A 22,689-nucleotide genomic window follows, 5' to 3' on the forward strand; every position below is an offset into this window, starting at 1 on the left:
TCAAAAGCCATGTCAGAGAGCTTGCAGCAGCTCGTACTCGACTTGCTCGATGCCAATACGACTATACCTGATACTCGAACGCTTACTATACCTGGCCAATCGGAACCTGCTACGTCTCAAGATGCCCAGATAACGGTCCTTGGTGCACTCAATTCCCTCTTGAGCCGTGAAGTAAATCTTGGGGCAAGTGAATCTATGATTTACAATGTTGAACACGATTCCAGATGGTCAGCTTTGAAACCCACGAAACGCTTGCCCATGCGTTGTCTGCTGAAGGCAACCAAATCGCCATCGAAGGCTCGCATGAAGCTCGGGTTTGGGCTGCTTTACCAGTCAAGGGGCAAGGCGCCCCGGTCACAGTTGCGCAGCTCAAAACTCTTGTCGGCGACGAAACGGCCAGCATCGGGCAGGGCAGGGCATTCAAGAACAAATGGATCGGGAAAGATGGAGATGGCTTCGTCCAAATAGCCCCAACGATACAGGACGCTACGAAACTGGATCTATTGGAGGTGCAGTCGACTGGAACTCTGAAATCTGGCGAAAAAGTTCTGGCCGATCTACGAAAGCGCAAGTTGATTGTGCAAAGGTAGTAGTATCGTGTCAACTCACTTCAAACCTGAAGATTCTTCCAGAAAGGGCCAGTGGTTCACCGTTTCGAAGGGACCCAACTTCAGCACCTCTACTGCTAAGCCAGAGACCGATTTGACTGTCGAGATGCTCACATCGTGTGTTCCTGTTTTCTCTCTCCTTCCTCAGTACTTAGATCGCACTCAAGAGGAGCGTGGAAAACGTCGACCTTCAAAAAATACAACTTCGAGGCAGAAGGCGCACCGACAACAGGCGGCTCGTTACACCCGCTACTCAAAGTCCGTGAAGAGATACGCAATATTTTCTTGGAAATGGGTTTCGCAGAGATGCCGACGGCGTCTTTCGTAGAATCAGGTTTCTGGTGTTTCGATGCGCTCTTCGTTCCACAACAACATCCTGCTCGAGAGGTCCAAGATACCTTTTACCTCTCCGGTGTGTTTCTGTTGTCATCAAAGCAAGGAAGGCTCACAAATTGGCCATAGACCCAGCGAAATCCCTTGATCCTGAGCCTAAATACTACAAAACCGTGTCAACCATCCACGAGCATGGTGGATTTGGCTCCACTGGCTATCGAGCCCCGTGGTCACATGACGAAACGACCAAACTCCTCCTCCGCACCCATACCACAGCCAGTTCAGCACACATGCTCTACAAACTTGCTGCGAGATGTCGAGGCGAGGATGTAGAAGACGATGACCGTCCAGCGGCAGGGAAGAAACCCCAGAACAGCGATGGAAAAGACGACGGCTTCCGACCTGCTAAGCTCTTCAGCATTGACCGCGTCTTCCGAAACGAGACGACAGATGCCACCCATTTGGCGGAGTTCCATCAGGTCGAGGGTGTAGTTGCTGATCGCAACTTGACCCTCGCAGACCTCATTGGTTTTATGAAGGTCTTCTTCAGCAAGATGGGTATTCAACAAGTGCGCTTCAAACCGGCGTATAATCCGTACACAGAGGTTTGCCTTTTCTTCGACTGTCCAAGTTGTCTAATTCCCTGTCATCCAGCCTTCCCTGGAGATTTTCGCTTTCCATCCGCTATTAAACCGCTGGGTCGAAGTCGGGAACAGTGGCATGTTCCGACCAGAAATGTTGGAGCCAATGGGTTTCCCCAAAGATGTGCGGGTGCATGGCTGGGGTCTAGGTCTCGAAAGACCAACCATGATTCGTTACGGGATCAACAACATTCGAACGCTACTCGGCCACAAGACCTCAATTGACTACATTGAGGGTTCGCCGGCTCCGATGTTGTAGATGTGGTGGTATTGGTAGAAAAATAAGATAAACAGGAGTCCTAAAATGAGAAAACGGCGGCATTTTTCCTACTCCCGAAAGTGTAGACTAGTGCTTGACTCATGAACAGCCCGACAGTGATTCCGATGGTCACGGCAATCATAGCCCCACCAATGTCGATTCCATTGCCGCTGGCTGTGATGCCACCAGCTTGCGAGAGTCCGGACTAAAATGTGGTCAGTTCGAGGTGTAAAGGAATGAGGTTTCCATACTGGAACTAGAAAAAGCACGCCAGTAACCATAGATGTAAACGCCGTCCCACCCATCCTACGCGAATAAACGTTGCCCATTACCCCAGTGGTGAATGCGCCAATAGCAGAAACAATGTCCGAGCGATTGAAGATATAGTGGTTTGCTATCTTGTTCGTCGCATACGAGCAACACGAGATGACCACCATCACGGGCAGCTGCCTGCTTCGCCAGGGTTGAAGATTGGCCAGGGAAGACAGCAACGAAAACAAAGGAACGATGATAAAGCTGCACCACAACGGGAAGGGTTGGAGATACCACGGAAAGTTTACTGGCCGGTAACAACCATTGACAATATCCATAGTGTGTGGTTGGATAAGTTGAACGAATGTCCATGTACCCATACCAGGGAGGACGACATCTTGATCCTGGGAAAAATTGTCCGCCGTCCACGTCCCAGAAAGTGTCGAAGACGTTTGTAACGTTGTCGATAGCGCAAGGAGCTGTTCTCGGGCCGGACGATCCAAAAGGAGATAAAAATCTGACCCTATTTGAAGACCGAAGCCCTGGTGGATATGAGCTGGAGAGCAAGGAGGATGTCGTATACTGACCAGGAAAAGTGTGTAGATAAGAGCATACACCATTTTGACACTACCACAGACAATATTCTTTGAGGCTAACTCCAAAGAGCTGCTGACTGATACTCAATTCAGAAAACGAAGCATGTTTGCTGGTAACTCACGGATTAGATAACCTGGTAAAATACCAATGATCCCAGCCGAAGATATAGCGGAATAGCAGAATAGGTGGCTGCGGATGCTGCTAAGACCACGAGCCGTGAAGGAAACGAAAATGGCGATTGTGATTCTGGAGGCAAGACCGTTCAGTTGAACTTAGAATGGTAAGAATTGACTGTTCCACGTACTCGAAAACGTTGGCATATATGGCACTTTTTGTTGCTGCGCAAAGTTGAAGGTAGGATAGGACCAAAGCCCCACAGCCTGCTATCCACATATCCAAGAAAGAGCCGCCGAACGCCAGCGGGCAAATCAATGCCGAGAGACAAAAGGAGAGTAGACACCGGATCCAAATTGGATACAAAGCAGGAGCATTGAGTAAAGCTTCTAGTCTGTTAGCCGCTTCAGCAGCGCTGATTTCATCGTGAACGACTGAGCGATATATGACATGGACCTTGTGCAACGCGCCGAGCGAGAGTCGACCGCCACATTTGATGAAGTGAGTCTCAGAGCAGCCCAATTCTTGGTCGCCGAAGGAACAGATTATGATGCCAGGAAGATGAATGAACTCGGCTTCGACTTCCAATATCCTCGCTGCCGCGATGAGTTGCGACTCAATTCGATGAGAAGGAGCTCCAAAGGTCATCAAAGCTCGCGCCAACTTCAGGAGAAAGTCTTGACGTTGCATCATGGCTGCATAACAGATCAGACGAAGATTATGGGTACCTCAGGGAGAAGTACTTGAAACGTTGAACTCGATTTTGACGCGCATAAGATACTTGCGACGACTTTTGTAGTCCATAGTTCGAAGTACGCTCTTGTCCAGCTCTTGATGGTCATCAAGATTACGTCCGACAATTCCAGTTACACGAGGGTCATCTGGGTCCAGTAAATCAGAATGATTTGAGTCGGTGGAGATGCGTCGATTCAACTGAGAGCGATTAGGATAGCGTGAAGGTCCACGAAGTTCTTCTTGAGAGTCATTAGGCTGATCATCGTGCAAGCCATGTTCTAGAGCATACAAATCCATCATGTTTGAGAGAATACCACGACGCTTGAGTGGAGTACGGTCGCTCGAGTTGATCTGTGCCTCTTGATCGTATTCGTTGACTTGGGGTTCATCCGAGAAGCTAACTCTGCGCTGTTGACGAGAGCGAGGCGGCGTATTTTGGTCGATAGGAACACCAGCGTAGGCATTAGGGAGGGTTGGAATGTCGTATGGATGTTGGTAAGAGGAGAAAGAGTATCTTTTTGAAAGCTCGTCGTCGCTAGAAGAGCCAAACAACGTGTTCATACTGCCCGACGAGACTCGGCGAGTGTCTTCTTGGTCTGGGGGAGCGAGGCTGGGTGATTTTCGGATAGGGAATTCCACACTTTCGACTTCGTCTGCACTGCTGTCGCGCTGAACTATATTCCACTGCTGTGACCCAGCACGCAATACGGATTGCGGTGCGGCTTCTCGAGGTTGAGGGTAGCTGTCTGGCTGCAGTGGCGAGATGGGTGGGTTTCGAGACATGGTGGTTGAAAGAAAGCCACGGTGATGGATGGACCGAATACATTTCTCGACTTATCATTTGAATCGCATACCGACAGCATGGGGGGACGCTCCTTCGAATGTAGAAAAACCAACACGCTGGTAAAATTTCCTGGCCTCCGAATTCCGTGGATCCATACCCAGCCAAACACCATCGACTCCCTCCGTCTTCAGATGATTCACAGCGGTCTCGATGAGTTTGCGACCCCAGCCCTTTCCTTGGTGCTCCTCGACGATGTTTATATGGAGATGGGCCGGAGAGAAGGCAACGTGGGCCTCTGGAGCGATGTCCATGTTTCTCAATAACTTCGCGTAACGCTTGTCTGCTTCCTTGACCATCTCTGTGGGTGGGTACTTTTCTGCATGAATAGGCCACCATTCTTCCGCTGCTCGCTGTTCGAAAACACGTGTGTCCTTTGAACCCACGATATATCCAACCACATTCTCGTTGTCAACCAACACAAATGCCCATGTTGTTGGTAGATGAAGATACGGAACTGCGTAAACCAAGCCTGGCAGCTCTTTGTGGTCGTGCAATGGGTCGGCGGATTTGCCAGCGTCAGCAGTGACGAGGCAGATGTGGGAAAGCGCTGCTTCATCGACCAGCGCCGCTTGTCGTATTGTGAGGGCCATCAGGACGTCGAATGGTGCGAGAACAACAAGGATCGAGCAACAACCACAAGTTACTTGATACGACAACGCATCCTCTGACCATGAAATCATCTGGATGTCCTTCTTTCCATGCACTTCGATCCCATGACTACTACCGTCATCGACGAGGCTCCCAGTATAAATTTAGCATACGCCGGGCTATGCGTTTTCCAACCGCCAGCCATGCGTAGAATCAGTCTGGCCTCCATCTGCCTCCTTCCGTTTGCCGCTGCCCTTAGCTGGACGACAACACCATTCAACCCTTCATCAATCCCACTTGCTGTTCGAACGCCATATCTGAGTACTTGGTCTGCAGGTGTTGTGAGACCCACATTCACATTGACTAACGATAATGTTACAGGTTGCCACAGGGCGCAGGTGCTGCCCTTAACGATGTGTGTCCAGCGATCATTTCGCATATTGGATGGCTGAATCCAGCTAGGCATGGCCCACATTCTGGGCTGGGCAAATTACTGGATGGGCTGGGTTCGTCAAAGTCGATGGTGTGGCGTACTCGTTCCTGGGTGCCTCAAGTGTCCCTTCTGCAACGTTCAACAAGGCAGTCCAGAAAAGCTTCAAGGTTGAAACTGAAACGCTGTCCTACCACTAGCAACTAATTTCGCCTGATAGTTCACTTCCACTCAAAGCATATTCGTACTCTCTGCTGGTGCCGTCGATCTGACTGTGACTTTCCTGAGCCCGGTAGAGGTCAGTGTGAACAATGAGATGTTGCAGCTTCAGCGATCAAACCTTCATAGCCAACCGACCTTCTCAAGCAATCAATCCCTTTTTCGTATTTGTCGGTTTCTGCTGGTAAAGTTGATTTGTTTGATGGGCTCATGTTTTTTGAACATTGATACGTAGCCTCGACGGATGGCAAGGCGCATACTGTTCAGGTATACAGTGACATATCTGCCGAATGGGTCTCCGGCGACAATTCTCTTGCCGTCAAGTGGAACTCGACCACAACGGGGAGTATCTTGACTCACCAAGTTCAACTGCAGACACAAAATGTCTTTAGCGAAGTCAATGATCATACTCAATGTTCGGCCTATTATTTGTCTTCCGCTTTAACATCTAACATGTTCAGATGGCTCCGCTTTCTACTCCACCCCCAACGTTTGTCTGTTTTACGATTCACATCACTTATTCTCACGCTCTTTTCGCAGACCGTCAGCGCAACCTACCAAACTGGAGCAGACGTTACTGTGCGCGCACAATTCATCAACAACGGCAAGCTCGGCAACACTCTCGACACCAACTTCCGGGCAATAAATAATAATTGGCCCGTCTTCGGTCTCGCCCATGACCTCGGTTCTGTTACGACGGCTTCCGCTCCGGTCTTGTTCTCCGTCGGTCATATTCGCGACCCTGCTATCCAATACATCGTGACTGGTGGAGCTCTCCAAAGCCGTAGCAGCTATTTCTTGAGCCAGTTCTCGACATCAGATGCAGTTGTATGTCATAATACTCTGCGTCTCAAACTAAATCAACGGTCTCTCCCAGATCTCTTCATTCCTCGGCGACTATAGCGCGGCACTTGGGCGAGCCAACACCTTTGACGCCAAAGTCCAGTCCGATGCTAGTAAAATCTCGGCCGACTACGCAGGTGTTGTCGCCATCTCCATTCGTCAATCGCTCTCCGCAAACGAGATTACCCTCTCTAAGACTTCTTCCGGCGCGTTCAACACCTCTGATGTCATTGTTTTTATGAAGGAAATTTCGAGTGATGGGGTATGGATCCAATCATGTGATCGTGTTTTGGCTGATGTCATGTTAGAATGTCAACACGGTCGATGTGATCTTCCCTGCATGGTATGTGCTCAGCTCAACCGAGCATATAGTACTAATAGCCATTAGGCCTATTTTCCTGTATACCAATCCTCAACTCGGCAAATTTTTACTTGAAGGCCTTTTCCGGTACCAGGCATCCGGTCAATACCCGTATCACTCTCCTTCACTTTCGTCACACAGACGCTAATCTCGCGTTTTAGCAACAAATGGTCCGTCCACGATCTTGGCTCGTCTTACCCCAAGGCGCTGGGGCACAACGACGGGGGTGATGAGGCAATGCCGGTTGAGGAGAGCGGAAACATGGTTATCATGGCTCTGAGTTACGCACAGAAGACCGGAGACTTGTCGCATTTGCAACGCTATAGCGCTCTGCTGGACCAATGGACCTCTTTCTTGATTTCTGACAGCCTCATTCCTGCCAACCAGATCAGCACGGCAAGTTCCTATCTCGGCGTTTTGTGGGTATGCATCCTGATATGCACCTCTAGGATGATTTTGCCGGTTCCTTGGCGAATCAAACCAATCTTGCGATCAAAGGCGAGTGGTGTGGGACCCACAATGCGGTTTTTTAATAGGGCGGTAGGTATCGTGGGCATCGGGGCTATGGGCCAAATTTGGAATCTACTCGGTAACACGAGCAAGGGCGCAAACTACACTGTGGGTCCACCATAACTTTTGTTGGGTTCAATTGCTGATGGTACCTCAAACTCTAGGCCATTGCGAAGAGCTATGTCACACAATGGCAGACTCTGTCTGCGTCAAGCACTGGGGCGCACTTGACCCTCGCTGTAGGTGCCTGAGTGCCTGACCCAGAGTACTTGCTGACCCTTCTGGTAGTATGGCAATGCGAATTCGTGGGGGCTCTCATACAACTTGTACGGCGATAAGCTGCTCAAGCTAAACCTGTTCCCTGCTTCGGTCTACTCTCAACGTATATGCTTCCGAATACCCATTTAGAGAAAGAAACTGACCGAAAGTAGAAACCGCCTGGTATTCGAGCCACGCGAGTAAGATATCATCATCCGAGCACCAGATTGCAGATAAAATTGACGGGCATAACAGACAAATTTGGAGTTCCTCTTGACACTCGGTGAGCAGGTTGCCCCGCCCGACTTCCGCATTAGATTGCGCTGACCCGACTGCCCGCCAGGCACACGTACACTAAGACTGGTATGCGTCGAATTCTCCACCAATGATTGTTTCAGGAATTGACCGAAAATCCTTAGACTGGGAAATATTCACCGCGTCATGGGCAACGACGACTGCAGTTCGAGATCTGCTCATTTCAGCAGTTAAGAGCTGGGTGTCGGACGGCCAATACAATGGTGGGTAGCGTGATGATCTGTGAGAAACCAACTGAGATGGTCGCAGCGCCATTCGGAGACTTGTATGATACGGTGACAGGTGCTGTCGCCATTGGATTCAAGGCTCGTCCAGTGGTTGGCGGCCACTTGGCATTGGTGCGTACATATTATTTTGAGCGTTGTGGAGACCAACTTACGTTTTGGTTGCAGCTCACGTTGTAGAGTAGATCAATGTAAAACCAAATTTTTTCATTTTTATGATCCACTTGTCGGCGCCGAAATGGCGGTGCAGTTCGGGAGTAAAGAGGTAAACCGAGAAAAGCGCAAGAAACGCGGCTCGAGAATTACAGTGAGCATGAGGCCGTGTCAAATATAGAGGACAATGCTCTTGACGACTGTCACGGTGGCGGGTGGGCCGGGGCCGCTTTGCTTCCGCGCTATTGTTGATACGCTGGATGTAAGCAACAAAAAAGAAGTCAAGCTGAGAGAGTAAGCTTGACGATTCACAATGGTTGAGTGTCCCGAGCAGTACGCTGGAATCATCTCATGGTGGTCCAGAAGAAAAGATTCGAGACAAGGTTAGAAGCCGTTCATTTGACAGGTCGAGTTTGACATGCCCTCGATCTTAGATTTCATCCACTTCCAAATGCGGAACATGGCCTTCGGCTTTCACTTTAAAACGCAATGAGGTTGAGTTGACGACTTCCCATTCTTTTCCTTTTTTCTTTCACCAACCACTACTATGTTCACGACCCGCCGTCCCGATTCTCCTCCTCCTCGTTCTCCTTCACCTGAAGTTGTTCTTTCTCCACTCCCCCCACCACGCAGGACGAATGCTCAACGTCCCACTCGGCTCAGTTTGCAGAGCTCAGAAACACGCCCAACCAGTCTAAAGCCAGAACGGAGACTGACCTCTATGCGGTCTTGTGGAGAGCTCAGACAGCCACCAACACCAAGAAGTAGCATTCGCTCTGTTGTGTCTGCTCCTCCAACCCCACGTGAACCGGCCTCGCCAACCGACTCAGAGGCCAGCTTTCGTCGGACCCACAAACGCACTTTGTCGTTTGCGATCCCATATCGCTCTCCACCACCCAGTCCGGCAATCTCCTCGCCCATTCCGCCTGTGCCCGCCATTCCTGACTTCGTCCTCTCGCCAACTGACAAAAAGGTGTGTCATTTACGTGTTTCTCGTTAGACGCAGTCTCTTATTAGACGATTAGCCTGTTTTACATCCACTGCCAACGCGCGCCAACGAGGTATATCTGCCTGAATGGGAGCAGTTCCCGGTCACACCTCGCAAGCCTCGGTTGTCAGGTGGAGCTTCGATTATGTCGGCGCGTCGGGCGGTCGCTGCCCCAGCGCCAATGACTTGTTCGACTTTTTTTGCACTCCACAACAAGTCGAGTCAAACGCCACAACCAGTCGCCGCGCTCTAGCAAGTCCTGCTAAGCGTTACTTTCTTGGACCCACCACTCCACTTGGGGAGATCGACTTACCTTACTTACTCTCTTTAACAACTCCACCCACTCTTTTTATTCGTTAAAATCATCGTAATCTCGCTAAGATTATAGCGCGACAGCCTGTCGCTGTACAACCTGTCTTGTACTTGTGTGTTTTTGTAGTACTAGTTCGCACTTGCTGCTTGTTTTGAAGTCGTAAATCAAAGCGAATACAAACAATAAGACTATGGCTACACTATTAGAGTCCCAGTCTCTCTTTCAACGTCCGATCAGTAGAGCTAGAGCTTTCTGCCATCGGTCCTCTCCGTCTGTCACCACCACCGCCGCCACCGGGCCGACCATTATTACTATTATTGCGCGGTCGTTCTCTGTCACGGCCGCGAGGCCGGGAAGGAGGAGGAGGCTTCTCGTCGATGTCCATGTTGTTGTTGTTGCGATGTGGCTTTTGTGGAGACGGCCCACGAGGCAAAGGCTCAGAAATCCGTGGCTTCTTGTGGGCTCGTGGCCCTGTTGGCGGCAGCTTCGCAGCATTATTGTTAGCACTGTGGTTGACAGAAGGGTTGTTTCGTGGAGAACGCGGTGATCGAGGACGGGAATCCGCTATCGACTCGTATGTCTTATCCAGCTCGGTACTGCGTTGTTTACTCATCTGTAAAAAGGCTACATTTGGGAGGAGAGAAGACGCACGAGAGTGATTGGACAGCCTGGTGGGATTCTGAGTGACGATTAGGCGAATAAGTAACCCATGATTAGAAGCTGACATACCGCGTAAGGCTCCTTCGAGACGCTCCACCACTCGGCGAAGACCGCGGACCTCTTCTTTGAGTTTTCCGGTTTCGGAAGTCTTGAGGAGGTCATATAACTCGTCGTTTTCCGCTTGTAGCATTCGCGTTCGCTGCATAAGGGCTGTAGCCCCTGATGAAGATGTACCAGAGGTCTTTGCGGTCAGGTGAGGCATGAGCAGCGCGGTCATTGGAGGAGGTAACGAGACAGCAGCCTCTGTTGTGGGCGTGGGTTGGGTCGCGATGAAGCGTCGGAGACGAGTAATTTCATCCTACCCAGGTTAGTTTGAGGGAGTCGTTTGTGGAGAACGCGTACTTGGAGCACGGCTAACTGTTTGTCGCGTTGACGAACTAGAGCCTCGAGCTCAAGTTCACGAACAGACGGAAGATCCATTTGGTGTGACTATTGACAGCTTGTGACATTTTCGCCATATAAATTCTTTCCCAGGCTTTTTTTCTTCCTTGTTTTTCAACGACCACCGTGAGTCTCTTTTCCCTTCGTCCCTCTCCTTTCCATGATGCACAAATATTCACACTGTACGAACATACGGAATAATCCGTATGCTATGAGTACACTCTTTCTACAACGGTATCTGAATCGCCTCTTACTTTTTCTCCGCTCTCTGTTCTTCACGGTTGCTGATCCATTCCTTCAGCAGTTTCCTCCCCTTCAAACGCATCTAATGGTATCTGACCTTGCGCTTGACTCAAAGCTCCGGATAGGATGTAAAGGTATGGATTGGATTTGACGGGCGGTGGGGCAGTTTGGTAGGCGATTGGAAGGGTACACCGTGGACATGCAAAGCTGTATCTTCGCTCGTAGCCTTCTGGCCTATTCGGAATCGTATTTGTTTTCCCCCATAAGCGCACGTTCAAACACACACCTCTTGAGTAAGACTGGTTCTGAATTTGGTTTTGCATTCAACTTGAATACGCGGGCCGCGCCAAGTTCATTATCTTGAGTTTGTACGATTGTTGCTCCGTCCGTCTGACGCCGGGGAAGGGCGGCGAGTGTTTTGTCAATTACGAGCTGTTATCTAGGTGAAAAGTACGCGACGACGTTGGTCTGGGAAACAAACTCACGTTGAATTCCCCACAAATACAATCTTGAAGTTATTAGACTTGGATCATTGCCTTCTGTCTGGTTGAAACGTACAATAAACCCGAAGAGTGGCTGCTGAGGACGGGGTAGGTTTAGCTGGAGTGATTGTCAGCCAGATTCGCCAGATGCGCCCAGGCAATTATTATAAGTACCGTCTATCGATGACGAGACCTAGTAGCTATCAGTTAAAATTGTCGGCAGTTATTGTGCAGCACAACACCTGAGATTTTGAAACAACTTTGGGCATCGTCTGAAACGATCAAGAGAGCAACCGATAGAAAACGGGATGGTCGTACGCGTGAAAGCCAAGTGAAAGCGCCTTCAGTCACACAGCCACACACACGTCCATTCATTCATTCCAACCACCACTCACCGGCTTTTGGGGCGCTTCATGGCGGAGAAAGATGCTACAGCCCGTCTTAGGCGGGCGGTCAAGGGTCTGTGGTACCTCGTTTATTTCGACAAAATTGCTCATGAAATTCAGAGAATAACCTCTTCATCGTAAAGCGCCTGATTCAACGGACCGACATGCGCAATCCAGACCCTGGGCCTCGCAGATATACCTCGCTGGCTTGGTCTGCTGTACTTGCCAATGAAGAAACGTTTGAGTTCCTGATGAACGCCGGTCACGACGATGCAGAGTTGAGCAAGGTAAGAAGAAATGGTTCTCGTCCTTCATCGTTAGTTTCCCTCATATGTCATTTCTAGGACTCGGAAAACAACACCATCCTCATGATCCTTGCCGACTACACTCCTTCCAATACAAACAGCGCCGATGTCAAAGGCGCGGCGCTTCGGATGGCAAGAATGTACTATGACCGATACCCTGACATTCTCGATTGGTCGAACATCCATGGAAAGACCGCTCTCCATTTGGCTTCCCTAAAAGGCCACGAAGAGCTCGTTCGCGTATGTCAGTTTGGTTTAGTGTGGCGGACATTAATTTGTCTCAGATGCTCTGCGACTTTGGTGCCGATGTGGATCTCTCGGACAACAAGGGCAATACGCCGTTACACTAGTGCGTAGTCGTAAACCATCTTGCCACTCGGGTTGATTTCTTCCTTTCCAGCGCTAGCTCGTGGGGCCATATTCCAGTGCGCGCCAACCTCGGCTTCCTTTCCATCATCTGACTGTCGCCGCAGATAGTTCAACTTCTCATCGAACGGGGATGTGTGTACACGGCCAAGAATAACGACGGCTTCACAGCATTAGATTATGCTTATTCGTACGTGCTAACGGTGTCTCTGGCCATGAGTGTTCAAAACCCAAATAGTTTCACGACCAAAGACACCCTCCAAGACACAGCAAGGCTGCAATTTGAAAACAACAAGAAGAGTAGACGGAATGTCCTGGCCCAAGCTGCTGTGCGAGGGAGTGACTGGGCTGGACCATCCAACGTTCCGCCTCCTGTGCCCTCGAAAGGCCGTGATATCAAGCAATCACCAAATCGAATAAGGAGTGGATCGGGAACAAGTCGTACGACAACAACCTCTGATAGCGGTGAAGTCGAGAGCAATGGCTTGGCTCCCGCACACAAAAGCCAGTCCTCCTCCTCTTCACCGTCTACCGCCCCCCAACCATATCTTTCTCCACATGGGTCTACCAATGGATTCGTGCCATCTCCGTCCAAGATGCGAAGTAATTCTCCTTGGGCCCCAGCTTCTTCAGCGTCACCGGTGGCTACCCGAATGCGAGAGCGCGATGCTGATGCGCGAGTCAAGTTCATGAACGATTCCGGGATGGCTCGGAATCGGTCAGGCAGTGCTTCAACTGACAATAAGTCACAAAATGGGACCCAGTATACCTCAACAAGTCTCTCCGTCGACGAGGACCCCTTGGCGAGAATGGGTGGAGTAAGTGGGTCCGTTACCCCACGAAGGTTGAGACCATCCGTCTCGGCTGCGCAGTTGAGGACAAATCCAGATGTGCTCAATATCGTCACGGCCTTTCCCTCGTCCTCTGAACACCGGACTCGCTCTGGAACAAATCCTACTGCCCCTAGACCAACACTCCCCCAACTACATCGTTCGACGTCAGTATCAACTTCGCCTTATACCGAACATCCACCAGGAAGTTACACTGGCCCACCGATTCAATACGCCACATTTCCTGAACCACCAGTTGCTCCAGATGATAGCAGCACTCCCACTGCCGGTCGGCGGTTGCCTTTCAATATTTTGTCGAAACCCCTTCCTAACGCGGACCCCCCCAACATCAACCATAGGCGTGGTTTATCTGCCGCGTCAGTCCGTGGTCCATGATGTATTATTTGCATTGTACCCATTTGTTATCCTTATTCGGTCGTCTTTGCTTGCTGTACTTGTTTATTTATGTATTTAGTACAGTCCACTTTGTATTCACCAGTCTGCATTTCAGCGCAAGAATCCAAGTTTAGCAAAACGGACACGTGCCATCATCACCTTGGTGCTCATCTCTCTCTCTCTTGCCTCCTGCTTGCGTGGTAAACACGCGCAATGATTCCTCCAGTCGCCGAGCCAGAAGACCCAACTACGCAGGTACCTTGGCCCACTCGTACAAGGGTAACCAGCGATGCTCCTTCGTCCACGGTGGTAGAGTCAAATGAGGTTGAGGATGTGGCTAAGGGAGTTTTGGTGCCTGCAAAGAGACGACTCTCGACATGGGATCTTATTACACTGAGCATTTCTATGGCTGGGGCTCAGATAGCGTGGACGGTCGAGCTTGGGTGCAGTCTCCTCTACTTCTCGGAGAAACTACTTGTTAGCTGACTCGAAATAGCTACGGCACGCCGTTTCTTCTTGGATTGGGTACGTTTTACCCTCTATTATGGTCTGATACTCTCTGATAGACTGCAGGCATTTCGGAACAACTGACTTCGCTGGTGTGGCTGGCTGGGCCAATCAGCGGACTTATCGCGCAACCAGTCATCGGTATGTTCTGCAACGAGTACTAATAATGACCACATCATTCATCTCCATCGACACAGGCGCCATCAGCGACTCTTCAACGTCCAAATACCGCCGACGATACTGGATCATACTCTCAACTGTGGCTCTCGTCTTCTCGACACTTATACTTGCTTACTGCGAAGCACTTGCCGGATTCCTCGTGGATCTCTTCTCTCTCGGGAATGGAATTTGGGACGAGAAGCGCAACACATATGTGAGTTGAAGCTTGACCCTTCGTGTTCAGTTTGGTGAACTGTGTTCGCGTGTCAGGCGAAGAACACAGCGATTGGACTAGCCATCTTCTCGTTCTACATTCTTGATTTCGCTCTCAATGCACTCCAAGCCTCTTTGCGGAACCTTCTGCTTGATATCGCACCAGCGTCGCAGCTCAACTCTGGCAATGCTTGGCATGGCAGGATGACGAATGCCGGCAATATCATCGGTTTTGGATTTGGTTCGACCTCCTCTATCTTGAACTCAGCCGAGCCTTATTAACGCCTACATGGTTAGGTTTCCTTCCTCTTGCTGAGCTTCCCTTGATCAAGCTACTTGGTGGCAGTCAATTCCGCAAGTTTTGTATCATCTGCATCGTTATTCTCGTTGCCACAGTTTGGATCACTTGTTATCTTCATGAAGAACAAGAACGTCCTGCAGTGGCTAATCAAAGAGGGTGAGCTCTTCAGCATCCCAATGCCAACACAGGACTCAGCCGAGCAACAGTCAAACAAAAGAGGTCCTAGAGAATATCAAGAATGCCATATTCAACCTTCCGCGACCGATCCGCAGAGTTTGCTACGTCCAACTATTTGCGTTTATGGGCTGGTACCGATGACAGGCTTCAAAGTTTTTTTTTGTCCACTGACATAATGAATAGGTTTCCCTTCCTCTTTTACGCGTCCGCGGCTCCCTTTTAGGAGACCGAAATGTGCTCATCCTCTGTTAGTACAACTTATGTTGGGCAGGTAATGGCGGAAGAAATTGGCCGGGAGCCAGACCCCGAGTTGGCTACGAGAAAGGTGTCGTCTCTTTTCTGTGCTCCATGTCGGACAAGCTTATGGTTATGCGCAAGGGCGAATTTGCGATGCTCATTTACAGCATTGGTTGGCTCGCATTACACTTGCTTGAATGACCTAACGTGTTCTAGTTGCTGTCGTATCTGGAACGATTCTACCGCACCTTGCTAATCGTGACCGGCGTCTCATGGCCCAACAAGGTGACGACGATGTCGATGCTGAGTTGACTCGCATTCGAGGAATGGTACGGCAATGGAAGATTGATGCGGCCCGGCAAGGAAAGCCCCTTCGGCTCCCCGTTATGCCCTTCCTTCTGCGAAACATCTGGACCGGCGCGTTACTGTTGTTCACCGTGTTGACTATGTCAACCTTGTTCATTCATACGGTCTTTCAGGTCCATATCGCCCTTTATATCTTCCCCATCATTCACTTACCGTGCACACTAGGCTACAATATTCATTAGCTTGATCGGCATTTGCTGGTCTGTTGCAAGTCGGTCACTATTTTGAGCCTTCCTGTGTCTATCTGACATCTTCGCACAAGTGTGGGCACCATTCGCAATCATCATGGAGGTGCTGTCTCAAAAAAGCTTTCATAGTTTTATACTCATTTTTTTTACATAGCTGCTGAAAGACCTGTCGACGCCTCCGACTATACGTCCAACTCACTCACGAACCCTCTCGGTTCCCGTGCAGACCCGCCGCGGAAGCGACGAGAGGCAGCCATTACTTCGCCGACGTCGATCTTTCGACGCATATGATGCTGAGCAAGAAGAGGTGCCACCAGCAGCGCGTGTTGCGGGTGGAACAATCCTCGGGGTCCATAATTTAGCAATCGTGGCGCCTCAACTAATTGTACGTCATGTCTTTTTTTTTACAGCAAACATTTGTCTTAACATCAAACCAGGTTGCGATTGTGACCAGCATAATATTCCAAACAGTTGACGGAAATGTTCCTGCTGAACATGGAGGGGAAGGCACCTACTTTGGGAAACACGGTGTCGGGTGGGTCCTCCGTTTTGGCGGAGCGGCAACCCTTGTTGGCGCGATGTTCGCGCGAAGGGTACCTCCAACTCCCACTGAGAAAGCGATGAGACGTCGCCTGGGAGAGATGATGGTGCTGAGAGAGGATTCGACGCCATGAAAGTTTGTCCCTTGCATGGTGGTCTTCCTTGTTTTGTTTTCCTTTGCATAGCTGTTGTAAATTACACTGTGTTAGTGCACACAATCGTGGCTAATGGACAGATTACATGTTGACACTTTTTGACCTTCAACTTGAAGATCACGATCACGTGTCAAGACACGAAAATCACACCATGATGATACACAACGCGTAATCCCATTCTGAATCCCTACTCGAGACCACCGCACAAGGAACAAATGACACCGGCGGCCTAAACGCCTCAAACAAGCTTTGGTAAATGGTTTGGACTAGTTTCAAGTCAGATCCATGGCTGAGCAAGTAAACCGGAAATACCATTAGTTTTCTCAGACGGGACATAAAATATCCGCACGCTTAGAGCCCCCGTCCAAGTATGAGCAATCGCACCCCGCGCGCGAAGTCGACTGATGTCCTCGTCGCTGACTGTTTCACCCGTTAAGATGGGTTCGTCGAATGACTCACTGGAAACTGCTTACCTGCGTCGCGACCGAAAATGAGAGTGCATCCTGCACTAACATCCGCAATGGTTGATGTTTCGAAGGCGAACGGGCCTTCAGCGCCTGACGATCAAGTTAATGAAAATGATACACAATGGTGGCGCTTTACCCTGTGTGAAGTCTGATTCTCGGGTTTCTATAACAGTTTCTCCGTCTTCGTCTATGATTGGGACACGTCCGGTATGCAGGAGAATCTGCTTCTCGACGACGGCGCCTTTAGGGAGACTTTGCACAACGACAAAAAGCGTCGGGGAAACATCAATCTAAAAGAGGCTTTAAGCTGGGCAGTGTCGTCGAGGCAGGCAACATACAGACGCGAGAGGCTCCCGCACAGCGAAAAGATGACTCGGGCTCGTGAGCCAGTATAAAGCCAGTTGTGTTTGCCCGGTCCAGCTTCCTGTGTTCGTGCTAAGAGCACGCACCACCCGATTGGCGTGTTGCCCAGCAAGGGCTGCTTCTAGCGGAAGAGATTGTGGAGACGGAAGCGTCAGACTACTTGGGATCAAGCCTATCTGGCCTGAAACAAACACTCGTTCGTCTGTCTACCAAGCATCAACGGTCCATCGGATTTCTGATGGAGAGAAACCCACCAAGATAGCCTGTGAGTATGGTCCAATATTGGCAGGCGCCCAGTAGCTGAGACTTTGCACGTGAAGGGCGTGTCGCTCAGCAGAACGCGAGTGCGCAATACATTCAAGCATGACTTTATGAGGCCGAGGAAGACAAATGGCAACACAAGCACGAGCAGGCGGACTGGTTCCGAAAAACGACCCATATATTGCGTTCATAGTGGCAAAAATATCCATCGAAGAGAGGAATATGTTGATGTTAGTGCAGTCGAGAAGCTCCAGTGAATGTCGCGCAAGTTCGTCTAGGAAATTGAGGGTGTAGTTCACAGCGATGAGAAGACCGACCTCTTAAAATTTGGAAGCACTCCCTAACTTCCTGTTCTACGGAAATCTCCTCCTCTGTAGTTGCAACCACATTACCCACTGACACCCATCCATTGATCTCTCTGCTCTGAGTTCCTGCATGACGAACAATGTGCTTGTGGTTGTTAGCATCGATGGTGGCGGAAGCATCTACGACGTGTGGGATGTCGACTTCGATTACTGCAGTATCTTCATCGAGTAACTCTGGGACATCAAAATCGGCGCCAGAAGGAGCTTCTTTGTCCTGGAGGGCGGCCTTCTTGACTCGAAGAAACGCAACAGTTGCAAAGTCGTTATCGGAATGGATGACAGTCTCAACTTCGTGGCTGAAAACGTTTATGATACAAACAGCGATGTAGCAAAAGCACCGACAGGACGATTTTTTGTTTGAATAGCGGGCAATCCAAGGTCAGCGTTTCGTATTCGCCACCTTCTCCGCAGATATGAGCGCCATAGAGGTTATGCTACAAAAAACTGAGTTCCCAGCGGGTCATAGGGTGGAAGATGCTACCAGTTTTATCAACGTCGGCTCCATCTGTGCGAGGGTGTGTCCCAAATGGCTAACCGTAAGCCCAATACCGGCAACTTTGATTAGTATGGATTTCATGCCGGCTGCAATCATTTCCGACATTAATTGGCCTTGGTCCCGTTGCCAGAGATAGCACAGTGGGGTCAAGTTTAAACGGCGACAACTACGGAATTTGAGAGGATTGAGGGAGACTTGAACGGGGCACCCACACATGTTCCACGCGAACGCGTTGGTAGTTGGAAAGGATTGCTCCAACAGAGACGCCTTGTACATCGGGATGATAGGACTGAACCAGGTTAAACGTGGCTTGCGAGTCCCGGTTGAGAAGTTACTTTGACTGTTGAAAGTAAAGCATAGAGATCTTCCGTTTCGTCGCCAGAGACTCCAGAGTTCGCGGTTCGGGCCCCATATTCCGATCCTTGCTCAATCGCCTCGCCAGATATGACCCTGCGGTAGAGAGGAACGTCTAGAGCACGCGCTACAAGCTCTATCGCATCTTGGCCGACCGTTTGGTACATGTAAGAGTCAAGTTCCTCTGTGTTTTGTGTCAAGCAGGTCACAAATTTAAAGTCAATCTCTAGTACCTTTTCCTGCTTCTGGCCCAAGCGATGCAGATGCCACAAGTTCGTGGCCATTTTTCTGGCAGTGCAGGAGGTTGTAGCAACTGTCTTTGCCTCCACTCAGCAGAGCAATGTACTTCATCAAGCGTGTCACGCGTGTGACCATTGACATTAACATTTTGACTCGTCCTCGATGCCGACTATTGCTATCGACAAAGCAGATCTCTGGGAGAGACTGGGCCAGGAATATTGTGAATCAAATGTGTGCCTCTGAACTCAATCTGATCTTGCGTAGCCTCTGAGGAATTCGACCATCTTTTATTCGAATACGGCCTAGAACTAGACGATGATGTGCGTCTTCAAATTTTGAAGCATCGCGCCTGAATTTACTCTATAGACTACATCTGAAATAACCGACGAGCTGAAAAAGGTCTTCCCCAGTCACAGTCCCGTTGCACTCGCCGATATCAATGAACTGGTTGAGAAAGCGAAGACGGAAAAGAATGTGGAGATTGATCGTCCGGTATGAGCCGCGCTGGTATCGAAACCCATTACCAACGCTCTCGTCCAGCAACTCAAAATAGAAATACCTGCAAACAGGTGAGCGATGCCAGGACTGCCTCTCCTTTTGCCAACATGATGTCCAGATATGACCTGCTTTGTATCGAAGGACTTTCCCGCGCCCTACGCGTTTTCCTCCAAACGACTGCCACTGAAGTCCCACAATACAAGCTGGTACTCCCTCCAGGCGGAGAGTCTGACCTCTTGACTGTTTCGATACACCCCGATGTTTGTTTTGAGTTCTCCTCCTTCATATAGCCCGGCTTATAGCCCAGTAGACAAGTAAAATTCGGCCTTACTTTGCCTGCGCGATTTTGCGCAATGTCAAGTTCACCCCACGATCTTATGCCTCGTTCATCGACTTGCAGGACAAGCTCCACCACAACATCTGCAGAAGGCGACAGTTTGTCGCTATCGGCACTCATGACTTGGACACCCTTGAACCTCCCTTCCGCTATGAAGCAAGGGCCCCAACAGACATCAAGTTTGTTCCCTTGAACAAGAACAAAGCTTACACTGCTGAGGAATTAATGACGGTGTATGAAGTTGGTTTTTTCTTTCTTTTTTTGAACCCAAATACCAACATGTTACATAGTCGGATCGACAACTCTCCAAATTTCTCCACATTATTCGGGACTCGCCTGTCTATCCCATCATCTACGATGCTCAAGATCGCGTGCTCTCAATGCCTCCTATCATCAACTCAGAACACAGCAAGATTACGCTCAACACAAGAAATGTCTTCATAGACGTCACTGCCACAGACGAAACAAAGCTTGCCATCGTGGTCAATATCGTTGCGACCATGTTCTCTGAATACTGTGAAAAGCCCTACACGTATGCAACCGTTTTCTGCTGGGATTACAGGACTGATTTTGGCTCAGAATCGAACCTGTAAGGGTTATCCAAGCCGATGGCTCGACGAAAATAACCCCCGACATTTCTTGCCGCCAAACTACCGCTCATGCGTCTTACATTAACTCCTGCACAGGTCTGAATTTGACCGCGCCGCAAGTATCTGGTCTGCTCCAGAAGATGTCTATTAGCACCACATTGTCGCCTTCTAACGCCGATGAGATTCTCGTAGAGATACCCCCCACACGTCCTGACATTCTCCATGAATGCGACATCATGGAAGATGCCGCCATTGCATACGGTTTCAATAACCTCCCGTTCTCCTTCCCTCCGACAGCCACTGTCGGCCAGCCATTAGCTATTGGTCAATTATCAGATGTTGTTCGTAAAGAATGGGCATTAGCAGGTTGGATTGAAGTTTTACCTCTCATCCTGGTATTTCCTCCCATACGAAGTCCATTAGATTCCAAACTCACGTCTCTTAGTGTTCTCACGAAGAAAACTTTGCGTGGCTGAACCACGAGGACGACAATACAACGGCGGTCAAGATTGCCAACCCCAAGACCCTCGAGTTCCAGATCGTGCGGACAACACTGCTCCCAGGCCTACTGAAGACAATTCGTGAAAATCGATCGCACGCCCTGCCCATCAAGGTGTTCGAGACGAGTGACATTGTTGTCAAAGACCTGAAGAGAGAGAGGCAAGCGAGAAATGTCCGACACGCTGCTGCAGTCTGGTGCAACAAAACCGCTGGGTTCGAGGTCGTGCATGGAATGTTGGACCGGGCCATGAAGATGCTTGATGTGCCACGAATCACAAGTGCTGACCACGAAGCTACGACTGGGTATTACATCAAAGAAGTCAGCGGTAGGTGCCGCTTATTTGTTTGTGGACAGACTCCATTAGACCTGCTCTAGATCCCATGTACTTCCCTGGCCGGGCCGCTGAAGTATACTATCGACCGCCCGCGAAGAAGAAGAGTCTCGTTCAAAGCATTGAACGCCGAATTGAGTCGGCTCTCAAAATTGAGACCGACATAAAGATAGGCAGTTTGGGCATCTTACACCCCTCGGTGCTTGAGAAGTTTGACATCAGTTACCCCTGTTCTGCCCTCGAGTTCACCTTGGAACCATTCAAGAAGCAGATGCCCAAAATGTGGACAAACGAAGAGTAAAAGTAGTTGTAATACTGTAACAAAGCGGTCTACTTTTTCTGCTCTTCCTCTGGGCCACCAGAGATCACTGGAATGTCTGTTGTTAGCTTGGACTAGAATTGTCGACGCGATTGCCTTACTGAGGGCGATAAGAATGGCAGCCCCATAAAGCTGTGGCGCATTAAGTCTCGACCAATCAATTGTTTGATAGAATGTACACACCCAGTACCTCTGGAAGAAAGTCTTTTCGGGTTCTGGAACGACAGGCTGGCCTTCCGGTGTGAGAGGTGGAGGCACATGTAGTTCCAGTCTGGAGATAGATAAGCAAATAATTCTTCTTCGAGTCAGTCAAGACTATATACGATGGCGGAGTGCGAATTGCACGGAGCTCAATAGTGCTGTTCAATGCAGCCACGTTGTTGGCAAACGCAAGTATCGGTTTCTTTACTTTCTTCGGACACGCGCCATTGTGCGAGGTTGGTGCGACGAAATAATCCAGAGCGTATGGCTGGCCAGCGCGAGTTGTTTGGATGATAAACTTCTCTGCAGTAGCTTGATGGAGGTGGCACTACAGGTGGTATGATCCCAAGTTCGAGACTCCGCGGGCTGGACCCACCACTTTAACAGCAGAGACTAGGTCCCATTGGCCGGGATTGGCGTCATCGAGTTGTAATGCAATCTGGTATAGAGTACCCTTGACAGTCTCGAGTTCGTCGGAGAGCTGCGTGAGGTCTTGGGCCAGTGTGGGGGATGGTAAAAATGACGCGGGCCCAGTTTCAGGTATAAGCAGAGTCCCTCGGGGAGAAAATGTCGATTCGGGAAGGTGAGGCTGATAGAGACGGTGGTACACGTTGTATTGGGCGGAGAACGCGACCGGAAGCGCGAAAAGCACAGAAGCCAATACGCGTAGCATCTTGAACCCCGCAGGTGGACCCTGAATTCAGTCTAGGCGTTGATAGCGGCGGAAACGGTCGTGGTCGAGGTGTAGGAACGTGACGTCACATGAATCTGTTGCTTCATTGGACCTTCGCCAAAGACCGATTCTAGACACTACGAGACCAAATGCTG

The 22,689-nt window shown here is 49.9% G+C and overlaps 12 protein-coding genes across 12 annotated transcripts; 6 read left to right on the forward strand and 6 right to left on the reverse strand.

Annotated features, from left to right (window-relative positions):
• Positions 1-1,841, forward strand: MIND_00745000 (Phenylalanine-tRNA ligase; the record flags this gene model as incomplete). Its single annotated transcript, XM_037364149.1, has 6 exons — positions 1-171; positions 225-586; positions 633-725; positions 776-1,020; positions 1,071-1,546; positions 1,596-1,841. The coding sequence occupies exons 1-6, from the start codon at positions 10-12 to the stop codon at positions 1,839-1,841; spliced, it is 1,584 nt and encodes a 527-aa protein (XP_037219793.1). The 5' UTR covers positions 1-9.
• A 40-nt stretch (positions 1,842-1,881) lies between these two features.
• Positions 1,882-4,322, reverse strand: MIND_00745100 (ThrE domain-containing protein; the record flags this gene model as incomplete). The annotated part of the gene is made up of 6 exons (XM_037364150.1): positions 1,882-2,046; positions 2,093-2,635; positions 2,681-2,766; positions 2,812-2,936; positions 2,995-3,499; positions 3,548-4,322. The coding sequence occupies 6 exons, from the start codon at positions 4,320-4,322 to the stop codon at positions 1,882-1,884; spliced, it is 2,199 nt and encodes a 732-aa protein (XP_037219794.1).
• A 54-nt stretch (positions 4,323-4,376) lies between these two features.
• Positions 4,377-5,054, reverse strand: MIND_00745200 (N-acetyltransferase domain-containing protein; the record flags this gene model as incomplete). Its single annotated transcript, XM_037364151.1, has 1 exon — positions 4,377-5,054. Exon 1 carries the CDS (start codon positions 4,971-4,973, stop codon positions 4,377-4,379), a length of 597 nt encoding a protein of 198 aa, XP_037219795.1. The 5' UTR covers positions 4,974-5,054.
• Positions 5,055-5,081: 27 nt separating this feature from the next.
• MIND_00745300 (DUF1793-domain-containing protein) lies at positions 5,082-8,311 on the forward strand (the record flags this gene model as incomplete). The annotated part of the gene is made up of 20 exons (XM_037364152.1): positions 5,082-5,299; positions 5,353-5,386; positions 5,434-5,571; positions 5,622-5,699; positions 5,750-5,804; positions 5,856-6,035; positions 6,082-6,110; positions 6,161-6,448; positions 6,498-6,725; positions 6,772-6,806; positions 6,852-6,935; positions 6,986-7,442; positions 7,499-7,573; positions 7,623-7,716; positions 7,766-7,792; positions 7,848-7,875; positions 7,936-7,955; positions 8,012-8,110; positions 8,157-8,245; positions 8,300-8,311. The coding sequence occupies 20 exons, from the start codon at positions 5,082-5,084 to the stop codon at positions 8,309-8,311; spliced, it is 2,268 nt and encodes a 755-aa protein (XP_037219796.1).
• A 520-nt stretch (positions 8,312-8,831) lies between these two features.
• Positions 8,832-9,525, forward strand: MIND_00745400 (uncharacterized protein; the record flags this gene model as incomplete). Its single annotated transcript, XM_037364153.1, has 2 exons — positions 8,832-9,257; positions 9,310-9,525. The coding sequence occupies 2 exons, from the start codon at positions 8,832-8,834 to the stop codon at positions 9,523-9,525; spliced, it is 642 nt and encodes a 213-aa protein (XP_037219797.1).
• A 262-nt stretch (positions 9,526-9,787) lies between these two features.
• MIND_00745500 (uncharacterized protein) lies at positions 9,788-10,725 on the reverse strand (the record flags this gene model as incomplete). Its single annotated transcript, XM_037364154.1, has 4 exons — positions 9,788-10,181; positions 10,237-10,264; positions 10,315-10,603; positions 10,648-10,725. 4 exons carry the CDS (start codon positions 10,723-10,725, stop codon positions 9,788-9,790), a joined length of 789 nt encoding a protein of 262 aa, XP_037219798.1.
• A 236-nt stretch (positions 10,726-10,961) lies between these two features.
• MIND_00745600 (uncharacterized protein) lies at positions 10,962-11,680 on the reverse strand (the record flags this gene model as incomplete). The annotated part of the gene is made up of 6 exons (XM_037364155.1): positions 10,962-11,163; positions 11,216-11,361; positions 11,415-11,437; positions 11,488-11,529; positions 11,586-11,604; positions 11,654-11,680. The coding sequence occupies 6 exons, from the start codon at positions 11,678-11,680 to the stop codon at positions 10,962-10,964; spliced, it is 459 nt and encodes a 152-aa protein (XP_037219799.1).
• A 102-nt stretch (positions 11,681-11,782) lies between these two features.
• MIND_00745700 (ANK-REP-REGION domain-containing protein) lies at positions 11,783-13,694 on the forward strand (the record flags this gene model as incomplete). The annotated part of the gene is made up of 7 exons (XM_037364156.1): positions 11,783-11,870; positions 11,918-12,084; positions 12,142-12,342; positions 12,387-12,451; positions 12,503-12,527; positions 12,576-12,658; positions 12,707-13,694. Exons 1-7 carry the CDS (start codon positions 11,825-11,827, stop codon positions 13,692-13,694), a joined length of 1,575 nt encoding a protein of 524 aa, XP_037219800.1. The 5' UTR covers positions 11,783-11,824.
• Positions 13,695-13,907: 213 nt separating this feature from the next.
• Positions 13,908-16,516, forward strand: MIND_00745800 (ANK-REP-REGION domain-containing protein; the record flags this gene model as incomplete). The annotated part of the gene is made up of 15 exons (XM_037364157.1): positions 13,908-14,137; positions 14,191-14,219; positions 14,268-14,342; positions 14,399-14,574; positions 14,631-14,814; positions 14,871-15,030; positions 15,081-15,182; positions 15,235-15,255; positions 15,304-15,376; positions 15,430-15,460; positions 15,505-15,767; positions 15,820-15,865; positions 15,917-15,945; positions 15,997-16,227; positions 16,280-16,516. The coding sequence occupies 15 exons, from the start codon at positions 13,908-13,910 to the stop codon at positions 16,514-16,516; spliced, it is 1,887 nt and encodes a 628-aa protein (XP_037219801.1).
• Positions 16,517-16,681: 165 nt separating this feature from the next.
• MIND_00745900 (Diphthami-syn-2 domain-containing protein) lies at positions 16,682-19,194 on the reverse strand (the record flags this gene model as incomplete). Its single annotated transcript, XM_037364158.1, has 12 exons — positions 16,682-16,803; positions 16,850-16,957; positions 17,011-17,094; positions 17,141-17,294; positions 17,343-17,573; positions 17,622-17,902; positions 17,946-18,289; positions 18,336-18,427; positions 18,475-18,655; positions 18,702-18,778; positions 18,825-19,027; positions 19,077-19,194. 12 exons carry the CDS (start codon positions 19,192-19,194, stop codon positions 16,682-16,684), a joined length of 1,995 nt encoding a protein of 664 aa, XP_037219802.1.
• A 42-nt stretch (positions 19,195-19,236) lies between these two features.
• On the forward strand, positions 19,237-21,642 carry MIND_00746000 (Phenylalanyl-tRNA synthetase subunit beta; the record flags this gene model as incomplete). Its single annotated transcript, XM_037364159.1, has 10 exons — positions 19,237-19,303; positions 19,348-19,403; positions 19,450-19,575; positions 19,624-19,652; positions 19,700-19,841; positions 19,892-20,158; positions 20,209-20,450; positions 20,498-20,903; positions 20,954-21,335; positions 21,386-21,642. The coding sequence occupies exons 1-10, from the start codon at positions 19,246-19,248 to the stop codon at positions 21,640-21,642; spliced, it is 1,965 nt and encodes a 654-aa protein (XP_037219803.1). The 5' UTR covers positions 19,237-19,245.
• A 29-nt stretch (positions 21,643-21,671) lies between these two features.
• On the reverse strand, positions 21,672-22,534 carry MIND_00746100 (uncharacterized protein; the record flags this gene model as incomplete). Its single annotated transcript, XM_037364160.1, has 5 exons — positions 21,672-21,709; positions 21,762-21,792; positions 21,844-21,931; positions 21,984-22,189; positions 22,238-22,534. 5 exons carry the CDS (start codon positions 22,532-22,534, stop codon positions 21,672-21,674), a joined length of 660 nt encoding a protein of 219 aa, XP_037219804.1.
• Positions 22,535-22,689: the final 155 nt, after the last annotated feature.

Source organism: Mycena indigotica (assembly GCF_014461135.1).
Source record: "Mycena indigotica strain 171206Taipei chromosome Unknown Mind.scaff0006, whole genome shotgun sequence".
In the NCBI taxonomy this organism is placed as follows: domain Eukaryota; kingdom Fungi; phylum Basidiomycota; class Agaricomycetes; order Agaricales; family Mycenaceae; genus Mycena; species Mycena indigotica.